At 39.8% G+C, this 22867-nt stretch overlaps 1 protein-coding gene across 2 annotated transcripts in view; it reads right to left on the reverse strand.

Annotated features, from left to right (window-relative positions):
* The window catches only part of ZCCHC7 (zinc finger CCHC-type containing 7), a 115788-nt gene that overhangs the window by 31407 nt on the left and 61514 nt on the right, over window positions 1-22867 (reverse strand). For both annotated transcript variants that reach the window (XM_062018348.1, XM_062018349.1), the window contains 3 exons: window positions 5095-5138; window positions 4027-4152; window positions 2629-2799 (listed from right to left, as the gene is read on the reverse strand). In XM_062018348.1, the coding sequence (XP_061874332.1) occupies window positions 2629-2799; window positions 4027-4152; window positions 5095-5138 (341 nt within the window). The remainder of the gene's footprint in view (window positions 1-2628; window positions 2800-4026; window positions 4153-5094; window positions 5139-22867) is intronic.

A 22867-nucleotide genomic window follows, 5' to 3' on the forward strand; every position in this document is an offset into this window, starting at 1 on the left:
TGGTGGCCCAGCTCTCCCTGGGACCCACTTTAAAACCTGCCATTGTATTTGGCACTCAGTTACCAATCAGGCACAAAGCAAAAGGTTACCCACTGGCATCACAAAGCTGCTTATTTTACCTTCCAATTCTTCTACAGCTTTTGGGTAATGGTTATCCCGTTCTGGTAATGGGTTAGTATTCATAGGTTAGCAGTAATTCTAACATTCTGTTCAATTTTAGAGAGATTCTCTGACGATTCTCTCCACAAAGAAAGATTTCCGTGTGGGAATGTCCCTGGCTTCTTCCACTGTGAATGCTGGATGCCAAAAAAATACTTCTAGGTTGTTAGCAATAGCCTTATCTTGGCTGAGCATTCCTTTCATGTCTTGATCATCTGTTGGCCTTACAGGCTTCTTGCTCTGATGTGAAGAAAGATTAACTGTTGGTTTTGACTCCTTTGCGAAGAGCCTCTTAAACTCTTTTTTAGTCTCAGTTCTGCAATTTCACATTTAATCTGCCAGTTTACGATCCTGTCTTCATTTGCATACAGACATCAGGTTTTCAAAGGATGCTTTCTTGCTTTCCGTAACCTCTCTGACCCTGCTGTGTAGCCTCACAACCGTCCTTTTGCCCTCTGTGCTTCTGCTGTGCCATCTTTCTTTCCAGGGACGAGGCAGAAGTGACCCTGTTCTTACACTCCAGCATTCACTGCACAGGTAGCCTCATGCCTGTCATGTAGAAGCATGAGAGAACTGCCTGAAACTTTCAAAGAGGAACCTTTCTGATTTAAGGTGGATCTAAATGAGCAAGAAAAAGGCATGCTATGATGTTCCTGATAATCTGAACAGCTTATGTAGGATATAAATTTGGGTGTAAAAACACTGGGATCAAGACTCTGAGCCTGGGAAGAGGGGAGGAGTGGGGAGAAGATGGCCTTAAAGGGCTGGTCGGACTCTTCATCGTTGTACCACTGCGTGTTATTTTATGTTTGTTATGTTTTGGGGTTATGCTTTAGTTGATGTTGCATTAAATGATTTTCTGTTTTCTTTCCCAAGCCCAGTAGCCTGGTCTGTTTTGTTTTGGACCTCAAGCAGCAATTAAGCTCTCCCTGCCCTTTGGCAATCCTCAGGTCTTTGGTACTTGAGGCTAATCGTGGTCTTTTGTTCCCTGATAGGCCTAAACCACGACACTTATGAACTTAACTCCCACCTAGTCTTCAGTGCAGAAAATACACTGTATCTGGAGGTCCTTTAACAAATTTCAGCATCCTTAAAGTACTTGCACATTTTTAATATTCCCAGACCTGGTCTGTGCCAAAGTTATTCACTCATTTATCCAGGACCACTTTGAATGCTCAGTAAAATCTAATAGCAGAATGCACATGGTTCACGAGGCCTCTATATCTTTATGAGATCAATGGAAACTCTTCCTCCATCGTGCTGCCTAACCTGCATCAAGCAGCCAAGTATCTGTCGGAAAACACATGGAACCTCCAAGCTTTTAATGAGATGATGGAGCACCTCCATATTCCCACTTCATAGTACATTAATTTAATAATAAATACAGACAAAATCTTGCTAACAGCTCTGACTGTTGTTTTCTCAGGTAAAGTATGCAGATTAATTTTTGCAGTTAAGTACATTTTCCTCTCCAGTGCTTGTGACATGGAAGCAGAGTAACACAGCATCAGCAAGGAACTGATTGGGACCAGAGCATCCACCCAGGCTGTATGAGCTGATCTAAGTAGAAAAAGCTGGGTTCTCACAGAATCAATCATGATTCTGAATGACAGAAGTGAGGATTGAACACATCAGTGAGTTTCAGACACTAAATGGTATTAACATTTTTCTCTCAATAGTAAAGTACTCATTTTTGCAACTGTTCCACTAACTAAAAAATTCAGTTACACTACACATGCGATGCCTTTATCCAGGGGGATGAAGAAGTAGAGAGACAATGTCATCATAATCTTTCATCTTGCATTTTCACAAATAATAGAGGACTGTTGAAAAGCAGGCAGAAACTAAGCTAGGGCACATGAATACAGTTGTAGACCTGCTTCCTTATAAGCTAAAGAGTGGTAAAACTTGTATTCACCTGTACTTGCATAGGAAACAAAGCAGACCATTTCCATTTTGTTCAGAAAGTACATTTGCAACATAAAATTCAGAATGGTTATAAACACCGCCCAAACTCATTTAGACATTAGTTTAAACTTCTAATAATATTTTCATTGATGAACACGTAATCACAGTGAAAAGAACATGGATCTGGAGCTCTTGGAGCATCAGTTATTCTTTGCCTCTTGCTGGCAAGCTTACAGCACACCATGCCTCTCCGTGTCAGTCTCCCTACACCTCCCACTCAACAGAAACAAGGACATTTTTCTTCACCCTGAATAAACTGGCCAAAGCTAAACTAGAGACTGAATGTTTACAAGGCTCCTGTTTTGTTTTCTTTGAACCATTCTTCATGAAAACCATGATACTGTTAGGTAACAACTAACTACAATACCTTCGGTATGCTTATACAAATACATATTGCATAAAATAAAAGAAAACATAAAAAGTCTGTAGTTGTGGTAAATGAAATTTTTGACAGATGCAAAAACAGCAATGACTGTTCTCTTTGCCATTGTCTGTACTCACATCAGCATAGTGCCCCCTCATATCGCAGCGATTGCACTGTTTACTCCAATAGGCTCTCTCTCGACATTCCCTGAATGAGTGGCCAGGCAAACAGCAGTTCAAACAAAAACGAGCAGGGCAACTGTTTTGTAGATGTCCTCTTTCTGCACATAGGCAACAAGGGGGAACTTTCTGTGGAGATGTAAAAGAAAAATTATGTTAAGTAAGAATGTTTCAGAAGATTAAAATAAAAATCAAACCAGGACATGAACAAGAAAACACTCTAAATAAATGCCTACTGCTTACTAGGAATTGTAGTGATGTTATGTTTCACAGAATGACAGAATCACAGAATCTTAAAGGTTGGAAGGGACCTCAAAAGATCATCTAGTCAACTCCCGTGCCAGAGCTGGACCACCTTGAGTAGATTATCAAAGAAACAAAGTGAAGGAAGACCACAAATAAAGTAAAACTTGAAGTTGTCACTCCACAGACTCCCTGCACTTGATCTGGGCCTTGCTTCAGAAGCAATTGTTAAATGACCAGTGCCTATGTTATCTGCTGAGTCAATACAGTAAAAACACACAACTGATGTGTGGTTGGGGGCTTAGCTGCCAGTCGGGGTCACCCTGCCCCAGCCACTCAGCTGCATGCCTTGTGACTCACACAAATAAGCATATGAAGTGAAAAATATAAATGGCTGATTCTGAGACCATCCCTGTATCTCTTTAAAGACAATTCTACCAGTGAGTGAGTGTATCTTCAGGCCAAAGGCTTATGTCTCAGCTGGGAGGGATATAGTCACTTGAAGTCTCAGTGTGGGTGACTGCCTTAAGGTCCGAGGTTTTCATAGGCTCTGTTGTGGAGACTGGTAAGTCCTAACTCTTATGCAATTGCCCCCACTTATTCACAGTATAATGACTGATTTTTAAACCTCTAGCCTGTGGACAAACTTTCTGAATATCTGGCATCTATCTGAGGGGCTTAAAGTTATTTCTGATTTAATTTTGTTTACAAATTTTAACACGATTCATATCATGGTTCACGATAAAGATATCTGCTTTCATTCATTTACTAAGGGTGATTTTTGGATTCCTTAGGTTGTCCTTGTTGAAAATACACTTGAAAAATATTTCACATCTTAACCCTGGCTTTACATCATGCAAAAAACTGTTTCCATATTGCACTTGACTCGCTTTTTCCTCAGTTTGCATTTGCATTTTTCCTTTATAAAAAAGTAAAAGCAATGGCTTTCAGAAAACAGACAGATAATTTTACTTAACAAACTGATCTTGTGCCAGCTATCCTTCAACTTGGAGCAACCTTTCAATGAAATCATAAACCACTGAAGCAATGCACAAACACAAAAGAGAATTAGGAAAAACATCTGTGTTTACGAGTAATTAATTTTGCATTTACCTTTGGAACAGGACAGTTCTTGGACAAATGACCTGGTCGACCACAATTTCTGCAGGTGACATTTTTATCAGCTGAGTAGTACCGCATACTGGTATGCCTCACACTGGCATAGTTGGAGATCTGTGCCTAGTGAGAGAAGAGGAGGGAAATATATTAATCATTTGAGATTGTGTGGTTCATTGTTTCTTAGAACTGGAAATTTGTAAAGGTCACTGCTGGTAGCATTCAATTAGAAAGTAGTCCGAGACACTTCTTGCACACAGTACAATGCTATACAGGTCTAGACCAAATCTGACATTTGCAATTGTAAAGAAAGACTTAAAAAGGAAAAAAGAGAAGCTGAAAACAACATGCTCCCAGTGACCTCACATATACTTCCCATGTAGGCAGACAGAACTGAAAACCTTATTTTCAACTTCTATTGCTCAGTAAACATCATGATTTTTAAAAACTGGAATAAAATTTTGGGCAAGTGAATAGGAGAGGTGCAAAAACACCATTTGTCTTAGAAGAAATACTGTGTTAATGTCATTAGATTATGTAAGATTTACTGAATAATGTAAAGAGAATTCAAGGGAGTTAAGACTTTATAGCTGAAGCTTACACTTCCTGGATCCTATGGTGCCTTGCACGAGTACTCCAGATCACAGCTTCACCGTAACAACTCCTGAGCTGAGTTCAGTCTGGGAGTGCAGGAAAGCTAACTAAACACAGACAGCTTGTAGTGCCGCCCGTGGGAATGGGATTTAGCTGCCACAAAACAATTATTAGTCTCTGAAGCAAATGGGAAGAAAGAGCTGGCTTTCTCTTCTCTCCAGTTCCTGGCATTCTCTTCCCACCCTGCTCATGTGTCCCAGCAAATGAATCTCCTGCTACTGCAGGACAGCTCACATTTCACCTGCCTTTGGGAAGACACTGCCCAGGACTCCACATAAAAACTAAAGATGAGCTTTTCCCAGGACTCCACATAAAAACTAAAGATGAGCTTTTCAATCCCATTTATCTTGCTCTGCTTACTAATAAACATAAAAATAAAGAATTATAGAACAATTTGGTTGTCTATGTTACCTCTAAGTCTTTATTACTGATGGACCAATCCACTTCAACTTCTCCTGAAAAACAGAAATAAAATTAATTATATTTAATTTATATGAGCATTCTTCTGTAATGTAGTCAACCATATGATTACTGCATTTGTTGAAACTGACAGCAGACTGTGAATGTACCAAAGTGAAGAAACTAGTTCTGCCTTCAGTAAAGGAAAGCTACCAACCCGCTTGGCGCCAAACCTAATTCACCTTAAAATCTGCACCTGTCCAACCGCAGAATGTCCTTTATTTGACACCACTTGTCCTGCTCCCTGAGCATAAATTCAGGCAATGATTTAATTTCTTCAAAGGCAGGGACTCCAAAGCTTCTGACTCCAGTCATTTGCATTATCTTTGCCTGCACTCATGGGCATGCCCAGCTCAAGCCCAAAGGTTGCCAGTGGCCGCACATGGAACAACAAGTTGGCACACATAGTACAAAATATTCCTTTTCTCCTCGTGAATTCACAAAGTTTGTGTCTTTGGCACTGCTTTCTGACTGCTGCATGCCAAAATGACTTTATGCATAACCAGAGCAACTAAGACCTTAAGCTAAGTAACTACTTCAAAACAGTTTGGCAATGTGCACTAAATCCAGACAACACACTAAGTTGTCAACTGTCACACCATAACCTTCTCACACACAGCCTTTGGACGGGCAGAAGTAAAATGAAAAAATGGAAAAGGAAATAAAAGGCAAGAATCTAAAATAATAGGGACGCAGTTACAGCTGTTTAAGAATTCTGCACGTCAACACTGTTTACTTCTCTCACTGTGCAAAGACAGCTGAACCACCACAGCATCTTTTTCATGTCAACGAAACATGAGCATTCATGTCAGTGGAGGTGTTCACCTTACCTATACTTTTACAGTAAGCATTAGTACTTGTGCAGAAATTAATACAGTGTGTTTGCAGACTTTTAAATGCAAATTCTCACATCCTGTTTCCACAATCCAAATCTGAAGCATCTACATGTTTTAACAAAATAGGAACATCAAGATTTACAAACAGTAAAAACATTCAGTAAAATGCATCCAACTGTTTTTGACTGTACTATTCATCTCCAATAAAAAGTAGATTACTAGAAACTAGAAGTATACCATCTATAATGCCATTTGTAATCCTTCATTTACTGAAAAAGTCAGTAATTTCCCCTGAGGTGTGCAATGCAGTATCTGGATACAAGGCATGTCCCTCAAACATACAGTGGGTGCTTTGGAGTGTAATACCTGCTTGCTGCTGTTCTTCATCCAAAAGTAGGGGCCAACATTGTCTGCTCTGATCTCAAGAGCACTCTGAAATGGTTTTTTTTTTTTTCCAACAGCCTCTCTATGCCAACAATGCTAACAACCATCACAGAGACGCTAACAATGAATTTACTGGCCTATTTGTGAAGCAAAGAGAGTGACGTACCTAAGTTATGGTATGCATAGCAACTGGCACAGCCAGAACTCCACTACAAGCATCCAACGGATCCTTTACCCAAGCATCATTTAGGGTAAGAAGTGATTACTGGATTAAGAGGTGGTACTATGCCCTCACCCACGGAGACTGTTTTTCCCAGACTCTTAGGTCCCAGCACCGTGTCAGCTCTCTTCAGTGGAGGTGAGTTTTGGGTATGACCAAGGGAAAATTAGGTCTTTTGGTATCTAGTCATTAAAAGTAAAGAAATGTACTGACATATTTGAGTGCATTGTTTATTACTTGGAAGACTGTTAAGGAAATTCATTCATAAAGAAAAGGATATTTGTAATTCAAAACTCTGCCCTGGCAGTCAGTACTGTAAGTGCCATGTTTCACAGAAATGCACGTGCAGAATGGTTGATGGGTTACACATCAAAATTACCAGCAAATTAACTCCTGTTAATCGTTAGGCATGTCCTTACTGAGGATAAATCAAGGAAGCTTCTTTTTTTCACTGTCAAAATCCCCTGCTTCACAGGGGAAAACCGTGATACAATGATTCACATATTCCTAATGCTATAAACTTAAACTGCTCAGATCAGAAAATAAATACAAGAGCTTTAATGCCAAATGAAATATTGCAACAAACTCTTTCCTAAATCCGTTTGGTGACCTAAAAGTTAAGTCTAATTCACAACAGAATGCATAAAGCTTTGTTTCTACCTAGAATACACTCTTCAGACTGAAGTATGCAGGAAGAGTTACGTTTCTGCCACCAACTTGAAATCTTGCTTCAGGGACACACAGGAAAATCTACAACCATTTTTCTCTTTGACATTAGCATTTTGTCTGAATGCTGAATCATTAAATAAATCACAAAACACTGCTCAAGTAGACAAATATCTCCCCTCCCCACCATTTAGTTTGCTTATTTGGATGAATTCAATCACCTCATAGGCACTGCCAGTCTCTGGGTGGCTGCGAGTTCCTCAGAGCTGGCTACTTCACTTCCCAAGTGGCCGCTACCCTTTGCTCATCCTCCAGCAGCAATACCCATCAGCATACTGAATACTCCTTTGTATTGTGCTCTCCCTGGCCTGTGGAACCCATAATCTTTGCTTTAACTTCTTAATACTCAGAGTCACACCGCCCACAGGTCTAGGACACAGATTTGGAATAGCTCTTTCTCTGAGGACATGGTGGTGGCTCAGCTGGTAGCCCAGGGGGCAGGTATGGAGCTGCACCCCTCACCACCTCAGGGTACCCAAGGACGATGCTCTGTCACTCTACAACCCCAGTCAGAAGCCTCGTACCCCCTCCTGAGGATGAGAGGGAGATTTTGGTCACAGTATAAAACACGTATGCTAATCACTGAAAGCTTCCATGTTTAGCAAAGGTTGGTACAATGGAACCTGCCACCTGATGTTTTCTGAGGCCAAGCCAGTACAGCATTAAAGCATTTCATCCATTTTTTTCAGACAGATACACACAGAGGGTGGGTTTCTGCTTTAAGGAATGGGGCTATGTGTATTTTTACTCTTAAGAAAGCATCAGTTTAAAAACTATTCAGATAATCTCTGACAAGACTTTCCTATTCCTCTCTGGTGAAGTTTCACACACAAACATTACTTAAAGGATCTTTTAAGTTCTCAGTGTGTTAATAAAATAATCTCAGAACATCTTGAACAAATTTGTACTTTTACCTTTTGTCATATTCATTTGTTAAAAGAAATCTCCTTTTTAACATTGTATTAATTTCTATTCTTTGGCTGAAAAAAATACAACTGACTGTCACATAAACTTCTTGTATTTATGCTTTGAAAAGATGGTTTTGACAAACCGCAGAGCAGGGAAGAAGTGAAGGGAAAGAAGAGGATACAAAATATACACTGTTTAGATGAAAATGTAAGCTCTGTGTGAGGTTCTTTCTTTATAAAGTATAACATTTTGTCTGTCCTGCACTGTTGTACAATTGGATGAACGGTAAGCAACAGCTTTGCTTTTATTTAAAGAAAAATTTTGAAAGATCATTGAGATTCACGTGTATCACTCCACCAGCATGAAAATGTTAATTTCCAAGCAGTGCTCATGGTGAAGCCAGATTTAGGACCACTGTTCAATGTGCATTCAAGCCTTCCCTCTTTCATTCCAGAAAGGGAGAGGAGGGGAGGAGGGAGAGTGAGCACCAGCAGTCAAAACCTGAAATTGCCTGGAGGAACAATCCATTTCCGCAGAACAAAAAACTGACTTAGAATAAACAATAAACTGTTCAGAAGATTTCCTTATCTGCTGTACCACTGATGATCCCAACGGCCAAGCAGGCTGCCTCAGCAAGGCAGGGCAAAACCAGGCACAGATTTCGACCCCACCAAAAGTTGCACTTGTATTTTGCTCATCGGAGTTGGGAAAAAACATGTCCCTGTTCTCTATGTAAGATCAGCCTTGCCTGCAAAGGTTTATTTCATTACACCATTTAACAACAGAGACAAACTGTGAAGCGTGGACATTTGACTTGAAAATAAATCACTAGATTTTCTGAAAGGGGAAGGCAAGTTCTGCCCTCCCCCCACTTCTAATTGGAAAATACATGCAGACATGTATTTTATTTACCTTATTTTATGACCAATTCAATGAAACGCAGATACTTGAAACTGTGATGGTGCAATATGGGGTCTGAAGAACAAATATGTTTCAAAATTGGGTTTTAAAAATTGGATTTTGACTGCTAATTAATAACAGCACATTACAGAATAGAGAACCCTAACTACATTATACTGTAAGACCTCTGTGGCAGGGAACTGTTTCAGACATAGATCTGAAAAATGTTTAGCATGTCAGGACACAGTTTCTGCTGCTCTTGGAGCAATGATTAACATTTTTAAATTATAAGCCTTAAACCCCTAAAATTTTTCTAGGTCTGTAAGAGTGTCACATTGTGACACTTTACATACATATGAAAACTCCTGTTTGAATCAAAGTGACTCAACTCTTGTTGTAACGTAAGTTGCTGTAATGAGTTTCACATTTTTTGAGTAGCCTTTCTTCCAAAAACGAGGAACAGAGGTATGGAGTGATAACAACCAAACAGTGTCGCGAAACAGAAATCGAGATTGCCTCCCTACAGCAGATTTTGCAAAGCACAGGAATTGAGGTTTCTATGCACTAGGATGCACTACACATTTTCTTCTTCTAGGAAGATGTATTCCAAGTACGCATTTATCTGTGTGGGTGTATAGGTGTGTATCTATTTGTACCCATGTGTGTCATCAGCAGTTTTTGAAGCAAGCAATGCCTGCTCTACAGCCACTAAAGACTGCAAACTATAAAGGGAGCTAACCCTTCCCTACGCTGCCTAAAATTCCTATTTGACACAGCATAGCTCAGGTACACAAGGCTCCAAAACACCAGTGTTTGGAGGGAGGGAACCACAGGTCTGAACAACTCCTTGTGGAGCCAGCGCACCTTGGAGCACTGTCCTGAGAGATCAGTCATGATTCACATCATGGATTTCTGCTTTCTTGCAGTTCCAGCTCCATCCCAATGTGGACAACTCCCTGCAGGGCACCAAGGCTAAGAGGTCCACAGCTGCCACAGAGGATGAAACTCTATCAGCATCACCCAGTTACTCAAATTAACCCTCGTGCAGAGAGAAAGGAATTGACTGCAGTATTTTTCATAGACACTTCTGGGATTTCGTAATTTTGCCTTGATGAGAAAAAAGTGATTTACTTAAAAACAAGACACCTGCTGTTAGAATGGATTACATGTCAATATCTCTTTAACGCAACTTTAAGAGAGATCCATAAACTCCCACAGACCAATCAGTCAATGTAATTATTGACAGATGATCAATTTGAGAAGTTTTCTCTTGGCAAGGACTCTTCCGCCTCTCCCCTTTAATATATCAAATATATATTAATCTATCTGCAGTAATATGCACATTTTTTATCAGTGACAAAATACCTGCAACACTTCACTTGTAGCAAACCTCATCTGATCCAGCATGAGGTTTTTGAAATGCATCTCAAAATTGGAAAGACAACAGTGAACAAACAATAAAATTCACTTTGAAATGAACTATAATGTAAGAATTTGACTGAAGCAAAGGTAGCATTGGCCAAAAGTGTATCAGAGTTTAAAAAAAGGAAAAAACCCACACCTCTGAACAGCCCTACATAAGTTAAACAGAAACCTCAAGATCTATTAAAATAACTTGAAGCAAACTTAACCAGCGATTCCCCATGGGAGAAGACTTAACGGTCATTGCCAGACAAGGAGAGTCTGCTACATGGTACTAATAATCCCCAGGCAGCATGTTCAGCTGGTGTCTGCTGCAGGGCCAGAGCTGCAGTTTTCAAGAAGATTCATAGGTTGTGAAGTTTAATACACGTGAGAAAAGAGTACTCGACCAAGGAGAGATGTGTGCCTTTGGTATTTAAAGTAGACATTGAGAAATACAAAAATCACCCAGGTGTTAGTACATCCTGCCTCATTTTATGAAATATCAGGCATGCAGCATTGCATTTCGTCTGTGTTCCTCTTTTCTGTGCAGCTGAACTGCTAGACACCTTCTCTAAAGATATAGCCTGCATGGTCTTCCAAGTGTATGCCTTTTTGCACCCACTTCAATTCCATATGTTCTTGAAGCTATGTATGGTAAGATGTTTCACACACTATGTGGGAATAAAAACATGGGGTGAAAAAAGCACAAGACAGTATGATTCTGTAAATCATATTCTTGACGAACATGTATACTGCCAAATTGCTGAAATGCACAGACGTATGCTAAAACACGAATACACAGTGTGCCTTTTCTATTATGTAAGTACGCATAATTTTCTGTTTTCTGTCTCATGGTACACACACTGCTTCCTTTAGTCTTGACCACTGCTAGTAATGTTAATTCACAAAACTCAGTGGCTCATGATTTTCAAAGCTTAGCACAACATTTGCAGAACAAAGTAGGTTTTTCTCTCTTTTTGGTGGGTACAAGTATGGGGACCACAGGAACAGTTAAATTCATGGCATGGTTGGTCTACCACACAGTCGGGGGAATTCTTTAAATAGAGCCTGTCACTCTCTTTGCCCATCAATGGGATTTCCTTCTCAAACTGCTGATTCGTTCAGGTACACAACAGAGGAAATTTCAGTTAACCTTTGTTTCACCCCGGGGAAAAATCTGTCTGAAAAGTATAAAATGAATAGATTAAAAAAAAAAGAAAAAAAGAAAAAAAGAAAGAAAAGCTGCAGGGTTATTCTTCCTAGTGTTCACAGCAGTCAAAGTTAAACAGAGAAAAGGAGGCAAACATGAACATTTTATTCCCACCAGAGAATAAGGTATAATATATGATTTAGAAATTCCATTGTCTATACTGTGATTTCTAATTTAGAGAAGGAAAGAGTGAACACAAATCTATTGTTCTCATCAAGTACATCAAGAATTCACATTTTTACTATTTCCTATATGACTGAAAAAGGAATAATAGGTTACTTTGAAGAGAAAGCCTTTTAAACTATTTGATTAAGTTGTCTTAAATACCTTTTAGATTCCAGCAATCTTCAGTGAAAAGTATCTTAGAATTACATGTGAAAAAATGAATAAAGAGATATAATCAAAAGTCTCATCATAAAATACAGGGAAGTTTCAGCATTGATTACTGCCAAAAAATGGCCTTAGACTGTTACAAGTTATTCATGAAAAAAAAATTGAGATACAATTATAATTTCAAAATACGAACAGTAATTTTCATCTTCTAGTGTCATTCATCTAACAACAAGCCTGTAGCATTCTCCCTGGTGTTAAAATGGAACGTTACTGTACACTTCTCCCAAACACTCTTCATAGGACTGACTGCTGGCAGAACTTGGGTGGTACAGTCCTGGCTTGGAGGGCTGGAAGGGCTGCATGGACTCAGCTCTAGTGGAAGGGATATTCTGAAATCTCCTGTCGGATCAATAGGATGCCAAGAATTGATTCCGTGGCGCTGACTTGAACATCACTTAGACTATTTCTGTATTTAAGGGATTGCTATTGTGCATCTGATTTTGTCAGTAGCAACACAACAGTTAATCAAAGAAAGTAGTAAAGGAAGTTGGAAGCTTTGGCAGCTGTATAACCATGCAGAATCCTCCTCTCTTAATGAGCCCTTGAAGAATGGCATCTACTGAAGTTACCAACATTAACTGTTAAGAGTCCAGAAGCCTAATCAGTACATTTGCATTAGTTTGATGTTTTGTACAGATTCCTTCAGACATTCAGCTAAAATGGTATTTGATTCATGGCAAAGACCAGAGCCTGAAGAGTACCATTGCTTCAAGTACCATTTCATAGAAAATCAAGAGATGAATCTTGGGAATCTCTATTTTGGCAGCACACTGCATCTTGTGCCACCAATAAAGAAGGAGATATAAATACAAGAGAGGATACAAAGCCTATGGAGTCTTGATCTGCTAAGGCTCATGGTGTCTGATCTGGCAAAGTCACTGTGCCTAAAAGAAGCCATGTAAGAGATGCACCAAAGTTATGATTCTCCCCACAATGAACAGGAATCTGGATTTAAAGCTCCTTGGAAAATATTCATTAATGCTTCAACAGAAGCACAAATCTGCAACCATTAATCTACTTTTACCTTGAAATTCCCCCAAAATTACATTCCAACAGGCTAACCAACAGTCTTTGGGTATGAGTTATAGCACTGGTTTAACTTTCTCTCATGCTGATGACCGGGTCCACTGGGCAAAAGCAAGTTAAATGATCGTAGTTCTGGCAATTCCTTCCCACCCTCAGGGGCAGATCAGGCTCCCACATAGTCATATGGTGACATGGAAGCAGAATAGCTCTTGGAAAATGTGAAGAAACACTATGGGTTGTCCAGGATGAGGCGCAGTCAGGGTGGTCACATGAGGACAGCTCCGAAGGTGGTAGCTCTCAGAGTTTTCATGATCTTTTTCTGCAGGCATTCAAATGAACTCTACAGTGACTTATAAATCTCTAGACAACTGACTATAACGATAACTAGACATTATGGTTTGATTCTGATTTGGCACTCTTCTTAACAGAAGCAATTTATAAATTGTTCACATAAGCAGACTTTGACTATGGCAAAAGCTTTTCAAGGTTTCAAAATATTACATATCATGTGACAGCTCCACAGATATAAAAGAAGAAAAACCTCAGCACTTCTAAAGATACACTTGGAAATGTGAACACCTTTGTACTAAGGTGTAACACTATAAACAAGGTTTACAGAACTTTAATATGACAAAGAGTAGTCTGAAATAACACTAGAATGGAAAGCAAGAGAAGTGTTTACATGGTCTTGACTTTAAGATGAAAGGAGTCCCCAAAAGCTTGATCAAAAGCAGGTTGCAGGAGGTTGCAGTACTCTGACAGCAGAACTGAAGTGTGGGCTAAAGGAGATCTGGAATGGGTGAAATATATATCCCTATATATATTGGATATATCCCTAGTTCCTCTTATTGATCCTCCTGAGGATTATAGCAAAGATGGAATAGGAAACACACGCAGGAGGCTCCTGAAAAATATTCATACTGAAAACTTCTACAATTCAGGAAAATAAATGAATAACTCTTCATGGATTTCCCACAGGTCAAATAGTCTGTCTGAGAAATGTCCCCATTTGCCATGCATGAGGAATATAAACAGCATCCTGGGCACTACAGTGCCCTTCCATGCTAAATCTTCAAACTCATGTCTTCCAGGAAAACAAAGACCTGAAAAGTGATTCAGTGACACAGCACTTCTAACAGCATATGGTAACAAAGCACTGATTCATCTGAGGATTTGTAACAGCATGTAGTTATTTTATTTTATCTTGGTTTTCCTGAGCTTTTATGATCTTACTACCACGCAGGCAGATTCTTTAGTCCATATCTGAATGCATGCGCCACAACCACCTCTCACAGCAGGAAGAGGCTGAACAGATCTTAACTCTGTCTTTGTGGTTTGTACACATGCATCAAGATTGTGTGGTGATCTTCTGAGGGTCGTGGTCGTGGATGATCGTAATTTGTCCTGGTAAAGATGATACACTGCTCTCAACCCACCATGAAGCTCTGTAGACTCTTCAAATGTAAACACACCAAACAGCATTAACGTGCTGTGGAGGCTCTGAAAGTCACATATTTCTCAATAATAACCTTACATTGGGCTCTGAGGCAGAGATTGAAATGCAGCAAAGGACTTGAAAGAACACAGTGTATCTTCCCATTTCAGTCCTCATTTTTTTAATATACTTTGTCCCACATGACAAAGACATCCTTTTCTAGGGGATAGAAAACAATTAGGATGGAGTTGTGCTCAACATCAGTCTTCTGTTTGCAACAGGAAACATACAGTTATCCAGAAACACACGATTTCCATATTAAGAGGCACAATTGTAAGGTGACGAAAAATGAAGTGGCCTTGCTGAGGAGCTACTAATTCTCACTGGCTAAAACAGTTTTGTACTTGCAACAAGGACTACAGAAGACAAGATGTTACCCTTCTTCCTCCTCTTTCCAAAGACAAGAGAAAGTGGGGAAAAGGAAACATGGTCCCTACTCATAATCAGCAAGTAACAATGCTCAATAAGAGAACTCAGTTTTCACTTATTTAAAAGTGTTTCACTGCTGCAAGGAAAAAGAAAATGAATTTGGACCCCCGATTTAATCTCTGCTTCCTGTGTACACTAGTGCAGTGTTCTTGGCAGCAGGGTGCAGGAATCCCAGGAGGTGTGGAAGACATACCGCTGCAGCATGGGAAGGAAAAATATTTAACCACTAATAAACAAAATTGTAAAATGTTTTTAAAGAAACATCCACTTGGTATTTTTATTTCTACAATTTTACTATTTTGTGTATATTTTACAACTTGCATAACATACTAGTGCAGTACTATGTGTATGCAACTTATAAATATATAATACAGGTATTTTGGGGGTGTCTGCTCAGAGATTATTTTCCTGATAGGAGTGTGTGATTAAAAACATTTGGAGACCACTGCACTAGAGCATGGCTTGTACTAGCGGCTAAAGAGTTACCAATGAAACAGAGTGAAGTCAATTTTCTCTACAAAAGCCTGCAATACATAAAAAAATGGGAAGTCTGCATTTTTTCCTCAGAACCCACATTTAAAAGATCATGTGTATTTAGTACACACGCTGATCTTGCATTCTTTCAGAAGAAAAGCTGGAGTCCTTTGATGCTGGAGGAGGATGCAGTGTAACCACAATTGACACTGAAATGGCTAGGTCAAAAGTGCTCCATACACTAAAGAGGTATTTATTTACACTTTGAGTCCTTGTCTCTGTGGTTTTGGTTTCTTTTTTTGTTTGTTTAGTTTTGTTTTTCTTTCTTTTTTCTTCTTAAACAGACAACACAGCAATAGGAAAAACCTCACTTTTACCAAAAACAATGCACATCTTAATTACGCTGCTGTAATGAATGACAACTTTCTTCCAGATCTACTAAATTTCTCTAACAAGATGTTTTTTAAATGTTTCAGGTCCTTGATAGCTGCACTACTTCCCAAAGCATCGTGGTACAGCATGCAAGGGTAGCATATTAGCAATGATGTGATCAGCACCCTCAAACCCTAAAGCGCAAAGGATGTGCAGAAGGATTCTGTTTTGACCTATGGCCCTCTGACCCACAGATTTGGCAAGGCTTCAGAGAACTGTCAAAATCAGCCAGTTCAGCTCCAGTTGCCAGACCAATATCTAGGCAGTTCACTTATTTTCCCCACATTCAGCAGCTTCCCTGTACAAACAGGGGAGCTGCTCTGGATTTTTCAGCCAGGGAGGTAAAATGTCTTGTGTTAGACTAGCCCAAAACCATGGAATTCTCAAAGGTAGACACCAAATTTGTTGAAGATCCCAAGGATCAGTTAAAGCATTTTACTGGGACTAACTCCAAAACACTGATGTCAAAAATGAAGGCATCTAATGTTGAGCCCATGCACTGCTGGGTAACAGAGTGGATGTGTAAAAGAAGTCAGAGGAAAAATCACTCATGTTTTGCTGAACTGCAGTTAGACAAAAGCAATATTTATGCTCTGAATGCTCTACTAACCAAGTTTCAATAACCAACAAGCATTAAACTAGAACCACAGTGCTTTTGGGCATAGATAATGTATCCTGTGCTCTACTTTCTACTTACAAGAGAAATCTAACATAGATACAGTTTGTGCTGGATGTGGTTACTGCCCTAACAACTGTGCTGCAACCAATGTGTGCTCGAAGTCCTGTTCTATTAAAAATATCATTGAAAAAAAAACCCAAGCTGTCCATTGAGATAAATAACTGAAGGTGAATAAACACGAGATCAAGGAAGAAGTATCCAAATGTTTAAGCACCACACTAATCCTGCTGGATGCTGCTCAAGTATTTTCACAGCCTGTGTTAATATATTTAAGATATAGGACACTTACAAAGGGACGAGTAGTACACAAAAGTCCAGATTTGATTTTATGTATTTACATTAAGAGAGTTTATTAAGTCTTTGCTGAAAAAGAATCAGGTAACAGAAGTACTGCATAGTTTAGGTGCATATAATTATTTTTAAAACAGCACTTAAGACATTTAATAGCATATTTTCCTGATGGAAACTGGAAGGTAGACTGTACACCAGCTCTTTCTATCTGAATTTAAGCACTGCAACTTTCAACTTTTTGCTGTTCCAATCAGAAACTGTTATGCACTTCACATCTGTATTTTAATATTTAGTGTTTAGTTTGATTAAAGGGGTTTTTTTGTGTGTTTCAGTTGTTCATTTGTGTACTGTAATATTCTTTAAAACACACAGCTTTTAAAGTCAGCTCAATAACTTCAAGTGTGGGATTGAAACATTGGTATTAACCTGAGAAAGCTGAAACATATTTGAAGTAGTGATTTAAGTAATTCTTTTTGAAAAAGACTGAATAATCTAATCAGTTTAACCTACATATCTCAGGTGAAAGTCCCTTATGCTGGTCACTGTAGTAGAGTTATGATTCTACTGTACAAACTTACTGAATATACTTTCCATATTGCATGTCAGGGCAATAATTTATGAAATCTTTGATTCAGGTTTTCCCCCTTTGTCTGGACGAGAGCAAGGGACGTCTGAATCGACGATTCAAGGGCTGGTTGCAAAGCGGATTCTGCCTTCTACATAACAACATTCAGAAAAAAAACCAACTAGTCCTATTGCTGAAAAAAATTATCAATGCCTCATTTAAAATGTGCAATCAACCAAATTTCCTGAGCAGTGTAGCTCATCACTCCTTTAAAAACAAATAATACAGACACTCTCCCTAGCTCACATCGTTTTGCACTAGGCTGTAAGCACAGAGGAAGGAGACAAGAAAAGCAATAAAACATCACATTGGATGCTCTGAACCCTTCACCAGGGCAAAGTCTTTGCACTGGGAAGTGGAGCCACCCCAGATTTTGTGAACATCACATTTCACATAGTCTTGAGGAGCTGGGAAGTGGAAACACAACGCAAACATTACAAGACATACTCATGAACAGAGATGGCAGCATTTAAGATGCAGCTTTAGAAAAGATGAACTAGACCTTAGAAGATGACTCACATCTATTAGTCCTTGGCTGGCTATCAAGCACGGACAGGACCAGCATTCGTGGGGCACTGCAGTAGTGGCCGTTCTGGTGTTTGCAGAGCCTCTCCAAAACCAAATCTTGTCTTATTTATTGTTACCTTCACAGTGGAATAATATTCACATCAGGCAGGTTTCATTTGCTGTGGGTTTATCAGACACCGTACTACCAAAAGTCCTCAGTGTAGAAGGGTCTGCTGGCAGCACTGTTGGTTTTTGTACTGCATCAAGCCCTAGATGTCTTTACCTGAGCCTAAAAGAAACTATGGCTGCAGAAGGTGCCTTTGCTGCAACAACTGCTGGCAGTAGGCACTGCAGTCAGCAGTGGCTGCACTGGTGAGGAACACAGGGGCATGGTATCATTCAACAGAAACACACTCGCACAAGTGTGCAACACGGTCCAACATAAAACGAGTATGCGACCTGGCACTAAAGCTATCTTACACACACGCCTAGTTCTGACAGCCATGAACTGCCACAAGGTTTGGCTTTGACATTGAGCGCTTATGGTTTAGACAAAATAATCCAAAAAAAACAGACTTTGGAAATTCTTCTCATACGCTGACCTTCTAAAGTGCAGACAAGACTAGAAGCAGGAGACTACTAAAACGTTACCACTTCCAGGTGACAGTTAGGACCTCTGCTACGAACAACCTCAAAAAATTTCACATCAAGTCCTGAGAATGCTGGGATGTTAAGAGTTTGGCCCTCCCTTTACTGTAAGTCAGTGATTCAGAAGATCCAGTCTGACTGATCTCAGATGTATATTTCACATCTACTGCACAGGTTTTAAAATCATATACTCATTTTCAAGAAAATGTTAAGTAAGTATATTTGACATGCATTATTTGTACCTTTGCTTTAGTTTACTCCTGTGATGATATGAGATCAGTAGCTCAAGGATTCAGCAGGAAAAATGTGATTGCATTATTATTCTTATTTTAACAGAAGTGCAGAGGGAAATATAAGGGAAAGAAAATCTGCAATTTGTTGCCCAGTAGGACTGTTCAATTAAAAAATGAAAATACAGTATGAAAACAGAAAGCCACCTACTTAACATAAATGCACCCAAGTAAACAAACTATTTAAAGAAAATCACTCACCAGCAGCATTCAAAGTGGGCCAACTACTATTAATCTGAGAAGGGACTGCACAACTAAACTCCCACTCTTGGAAATATAAGAACGATAAATTAACTGGTCGCTTGAAAAGGGCATATCTACAGAGTTGTAGAAACACTCGTTTCCTTTGCTGCCACTGTCTCTGATGACATGTTCTCTGAATTACATACTTGCCTCCAGCCTTCATTATTTCTATGGTTCATTATAATGAAGATTATACTTTGACTTTCAAGGTTGCTCGCCATTATAAAATCCCGCAAAACCTTCCTTTCCCTTGCAATCCCACAGTGCAATAATGAAAACCACATATAACTCTTCTGCCTATTTCTGTTTTTGTCCATAACACCAATCTCTGCCACTATAAAAAAAACCTGAAAAGTGTAGAGAACCCAGGGCACATGAAGTCCACAACAGAGGACACCGGTGTTGTCAGTTTCAAAGGGAATGATTAGACTGGAATATCTTGCTAACTTGCAGAAGTGAATAAACAAGTGAAAAATATGAGTTGCTGAATCACAGATCATTATTTGCATTGTTGAAAATGTACAGAAGTGGTGAAATATCCAAATGGCTATTTTTTTTAGTCAAACATTCCGTTATTTTAGGAAGTCCACATGAAGCTTTCATTTAAACTCCCCCTACTTTTGCACTGTACAGTAACTTGCGTGAGGAATCCCCACACGACTGACATCGCATAAACGTCAGTGCTATGCCACTTCCACGTTACACTGCAGAGGACTGTGCTCTCATGATGACTAACTGTGAGAAAACGCAAATCATAAAGCAAAGGCTGGACTGTGACCTCCTGTTTCTGCCCCTGTCATTTCTCTGGCAGAACAGGCAGACCCCAGCACCAGCACTATCTGCAGCTGGAGATGCCCTGGGTGTGTGGGTGCTGCAGAGTGGCACAGCAGGCTCCACGCTTGTCCATTCCAGAGCTGTCCCAGGGCACCACATCCTCCCCAGGTGGCAAGAGAGCTGCAATGCCATCTGGTGAGCACCTTTGCCTCCCAGTCATGCCAAGAGAGTGCAGCTGCAGGTGAAGGCTGGGCCTAGCAGCCCTTAGGCTTGGGCACCCAGTGATGCTGTCTGCACAGCTACAGCCTGCTGTTGGCACACACGGATGGCTGCCTGGTCACCACTCACTTTTCTGTGCTGATTTCCTGGCACTTTTGCTCAAGGTTCATGCTTGTATTTGCACTTTTAAACATAACTTCACGTGAAACTTCAGGTACAGTTATCACTGTGAGCATCTATGAGTCCAACAACAGAAATAAATCAGCATGGTTCCTGTTTAAAAAGAAAAGTAGCATTCAACTATTTTGTCAGGAACACGTTGTAACTGCTGATATACCCTATTTGTTTAGACTAAAGTGGGTACGGTAGCAATGCCCCTGGGTTATTTTGGGCACAGTTTCCAAAGCTTTTGCACATGCCTGCAGGCTTTATTTGTGTTGAATAATATAACCTTCCTTTTTCCCTTTTCTTTATTTTTTTTTAATCAGCTATTCTTGCACTCAGACAAATTTTTAAAAAATTAAGTTTCTGTAAACACAGTGTTATCTTAATAAGTTCAAATATTATTAGACTGTTCCCCAGGGGAAGAAAAGCAATATGTTCTAAAGCAAGTGCCTGTACATTTTGCAGAAGGTGGCTATTCTGAAATTAAGAAATGCAAATGATTCTACAGTTTATGTGCCTCAAAGTAAAAATAATGATATTAAATTTTAAAAAGGTAGCATAAGATATTGCTGCTTACGCAGGAGCATCAGGATGCCAAGGGACCCAGAGCGATCCTTGGTCTAAGGTTTTCAATGGCACAGACTAGTGATCACAGGATGCTGGTGATACTCTCCAGTTACCCCTGGCAACCCTTCTCAACTGTAACGATGCTGCCCTACAATAGCTTTCACTGGGCAGCTTTCTCTTCACTTAGCTGAATGCTTTGGGACCATCTGCGTCGGAAAGCATAAAAGGCCAGCCTGCCTGTGGGCCCGTCACTCTGAACACCACCTCTCTGACCCCGATTAAATACAACTTTCAATCCCTTTTGTCCTCCCTGTTGACTTCTCCTATTAAGGGAGCCCTTTGACAAAGAAAGCGGAAGAGTGGACTAAGTGCCCCCAAGAAAGGTGATGTCTGATACTGCTCAACACAAGGATTAGCAAGCCAATACATAACAAAAGCAAGTTTGGGGGAGGGGTAAAGAGGAAAAGAAAAAATGGTTTTAGCCAGGTCTTTGACTAATTCAGTAGGTACACAGTTCAACAAATAGCTATACAAGAGGCCTGCTCTGAAAGAAACAACTACTGGAGAACAATAATTTGAGGAGATACCTTTCAGCATCATGACACAAGGCCATGACATTGACAAGAAGAGTGGATATATCATTTGCTATCTGTGGATTTTTAAACTTTATTTTGTGGTGGGGAAAGGTACCAAAAGCACTCAAGAAGATACTTTAAAGACAGGCTGCTTCCAACAGAAAGGCCTTGTAAAATATCTTAACTTCAGTGATTCCAGCTAACTTTAAAGGCAGTAGGCTACCAAAACATGAGTGACAAGAACAACATTGGCTAGAGACAATCTAAATTATTTGCCATGTGAAAAGTGATTGTTTCCAAAGCCATGTACTTTAAAGTCATCTGCTCTTTGGAAAGTCATCTTTGTCCAAAAGAATAAACAGTTCCAATTTGACATATTTTTGCCTCAAAAAGTCTTGTAGTAGCAATGAGGTATCTTAATATAACACAGCCTCTGTAGTCTGAAATCGACAGTCAGCACTGGGGAGTGGCTCCAGGAGCACAGAGGCATTGGGAGCAGGAGCAGGGGAAGAGCATAGTGCCAGCTATTCCCAATATCCATGCCTAGCCTCTGCAGAAGAGACCACCCTCCTGGCCAGCACTCTCAGCAACACAGATGAACAGCTGGGACAGCAGGAACCTCTCTGTGCCACCCCACCAGACAGAAGATGATGCTACTCCAGGAGCATTTGCCCAAGGTATGGAGCAGTAATGATTATGTAATTATAAAGGGAGAAGTCAGGCAGTGCTTCAGTGTAGAAGACATCTCTGAATAACCTGAAGCCAACCAGAAGGACTTGTGTAGAGTGAAACAGTAGAAGGATTGATCAGGGATTTTATTTCTGGGAAAAGAAAAAGATATGGAAACAGTAGAAGTGACTAGAAGAGATATCCATACAAAAAGTAAAGCTTAAAAGAACCCTAATGAATTCTGGGAGTAGACCTTATTTCTAACCCTAAAATGGGCAGTAACTAGGATAGAGAGGAAACGGATCAGACTGGCCCCATGAAAATAGCAATATATGGCAAATCTATCCACTAGCATGTTACAAAAGATTACAGCACAACTGCTTGCCAGCATACTTTTTTCTTTTCATACTACAGCTTAACAATATTTTCCCTTTCTTTACAACAGCTATGCTTCCCAAAGCTCTGAAGTTATATCCATGACCGTTCCTGCTGAGGACTAGAAAATACTCTCTCCAGAGCATGTCAGAAACACTTAATCCACTGGTGTTCATACAAAGCATCATGGTGTAAACCCTCTTCTTCTCAGTCCTCTTGATGGGGCAGATCATTGCAAGGAGTAAATCCTTTCAGAGACT

Source organism: Colius striatus, chromosome Z (assembly GCF_028858725.1).
Source record: "Colius striatus isolate bColStr4 chromosome Z, bColStr4.1.hap1, whole genome shotgun sequence".
Taxonomy (NCBI): domain Eukaryota; kingdom Metazoa; phylum Chordata; class Aves; order Coliiformes; family Coliidae; genus Colius; species Colius striatus.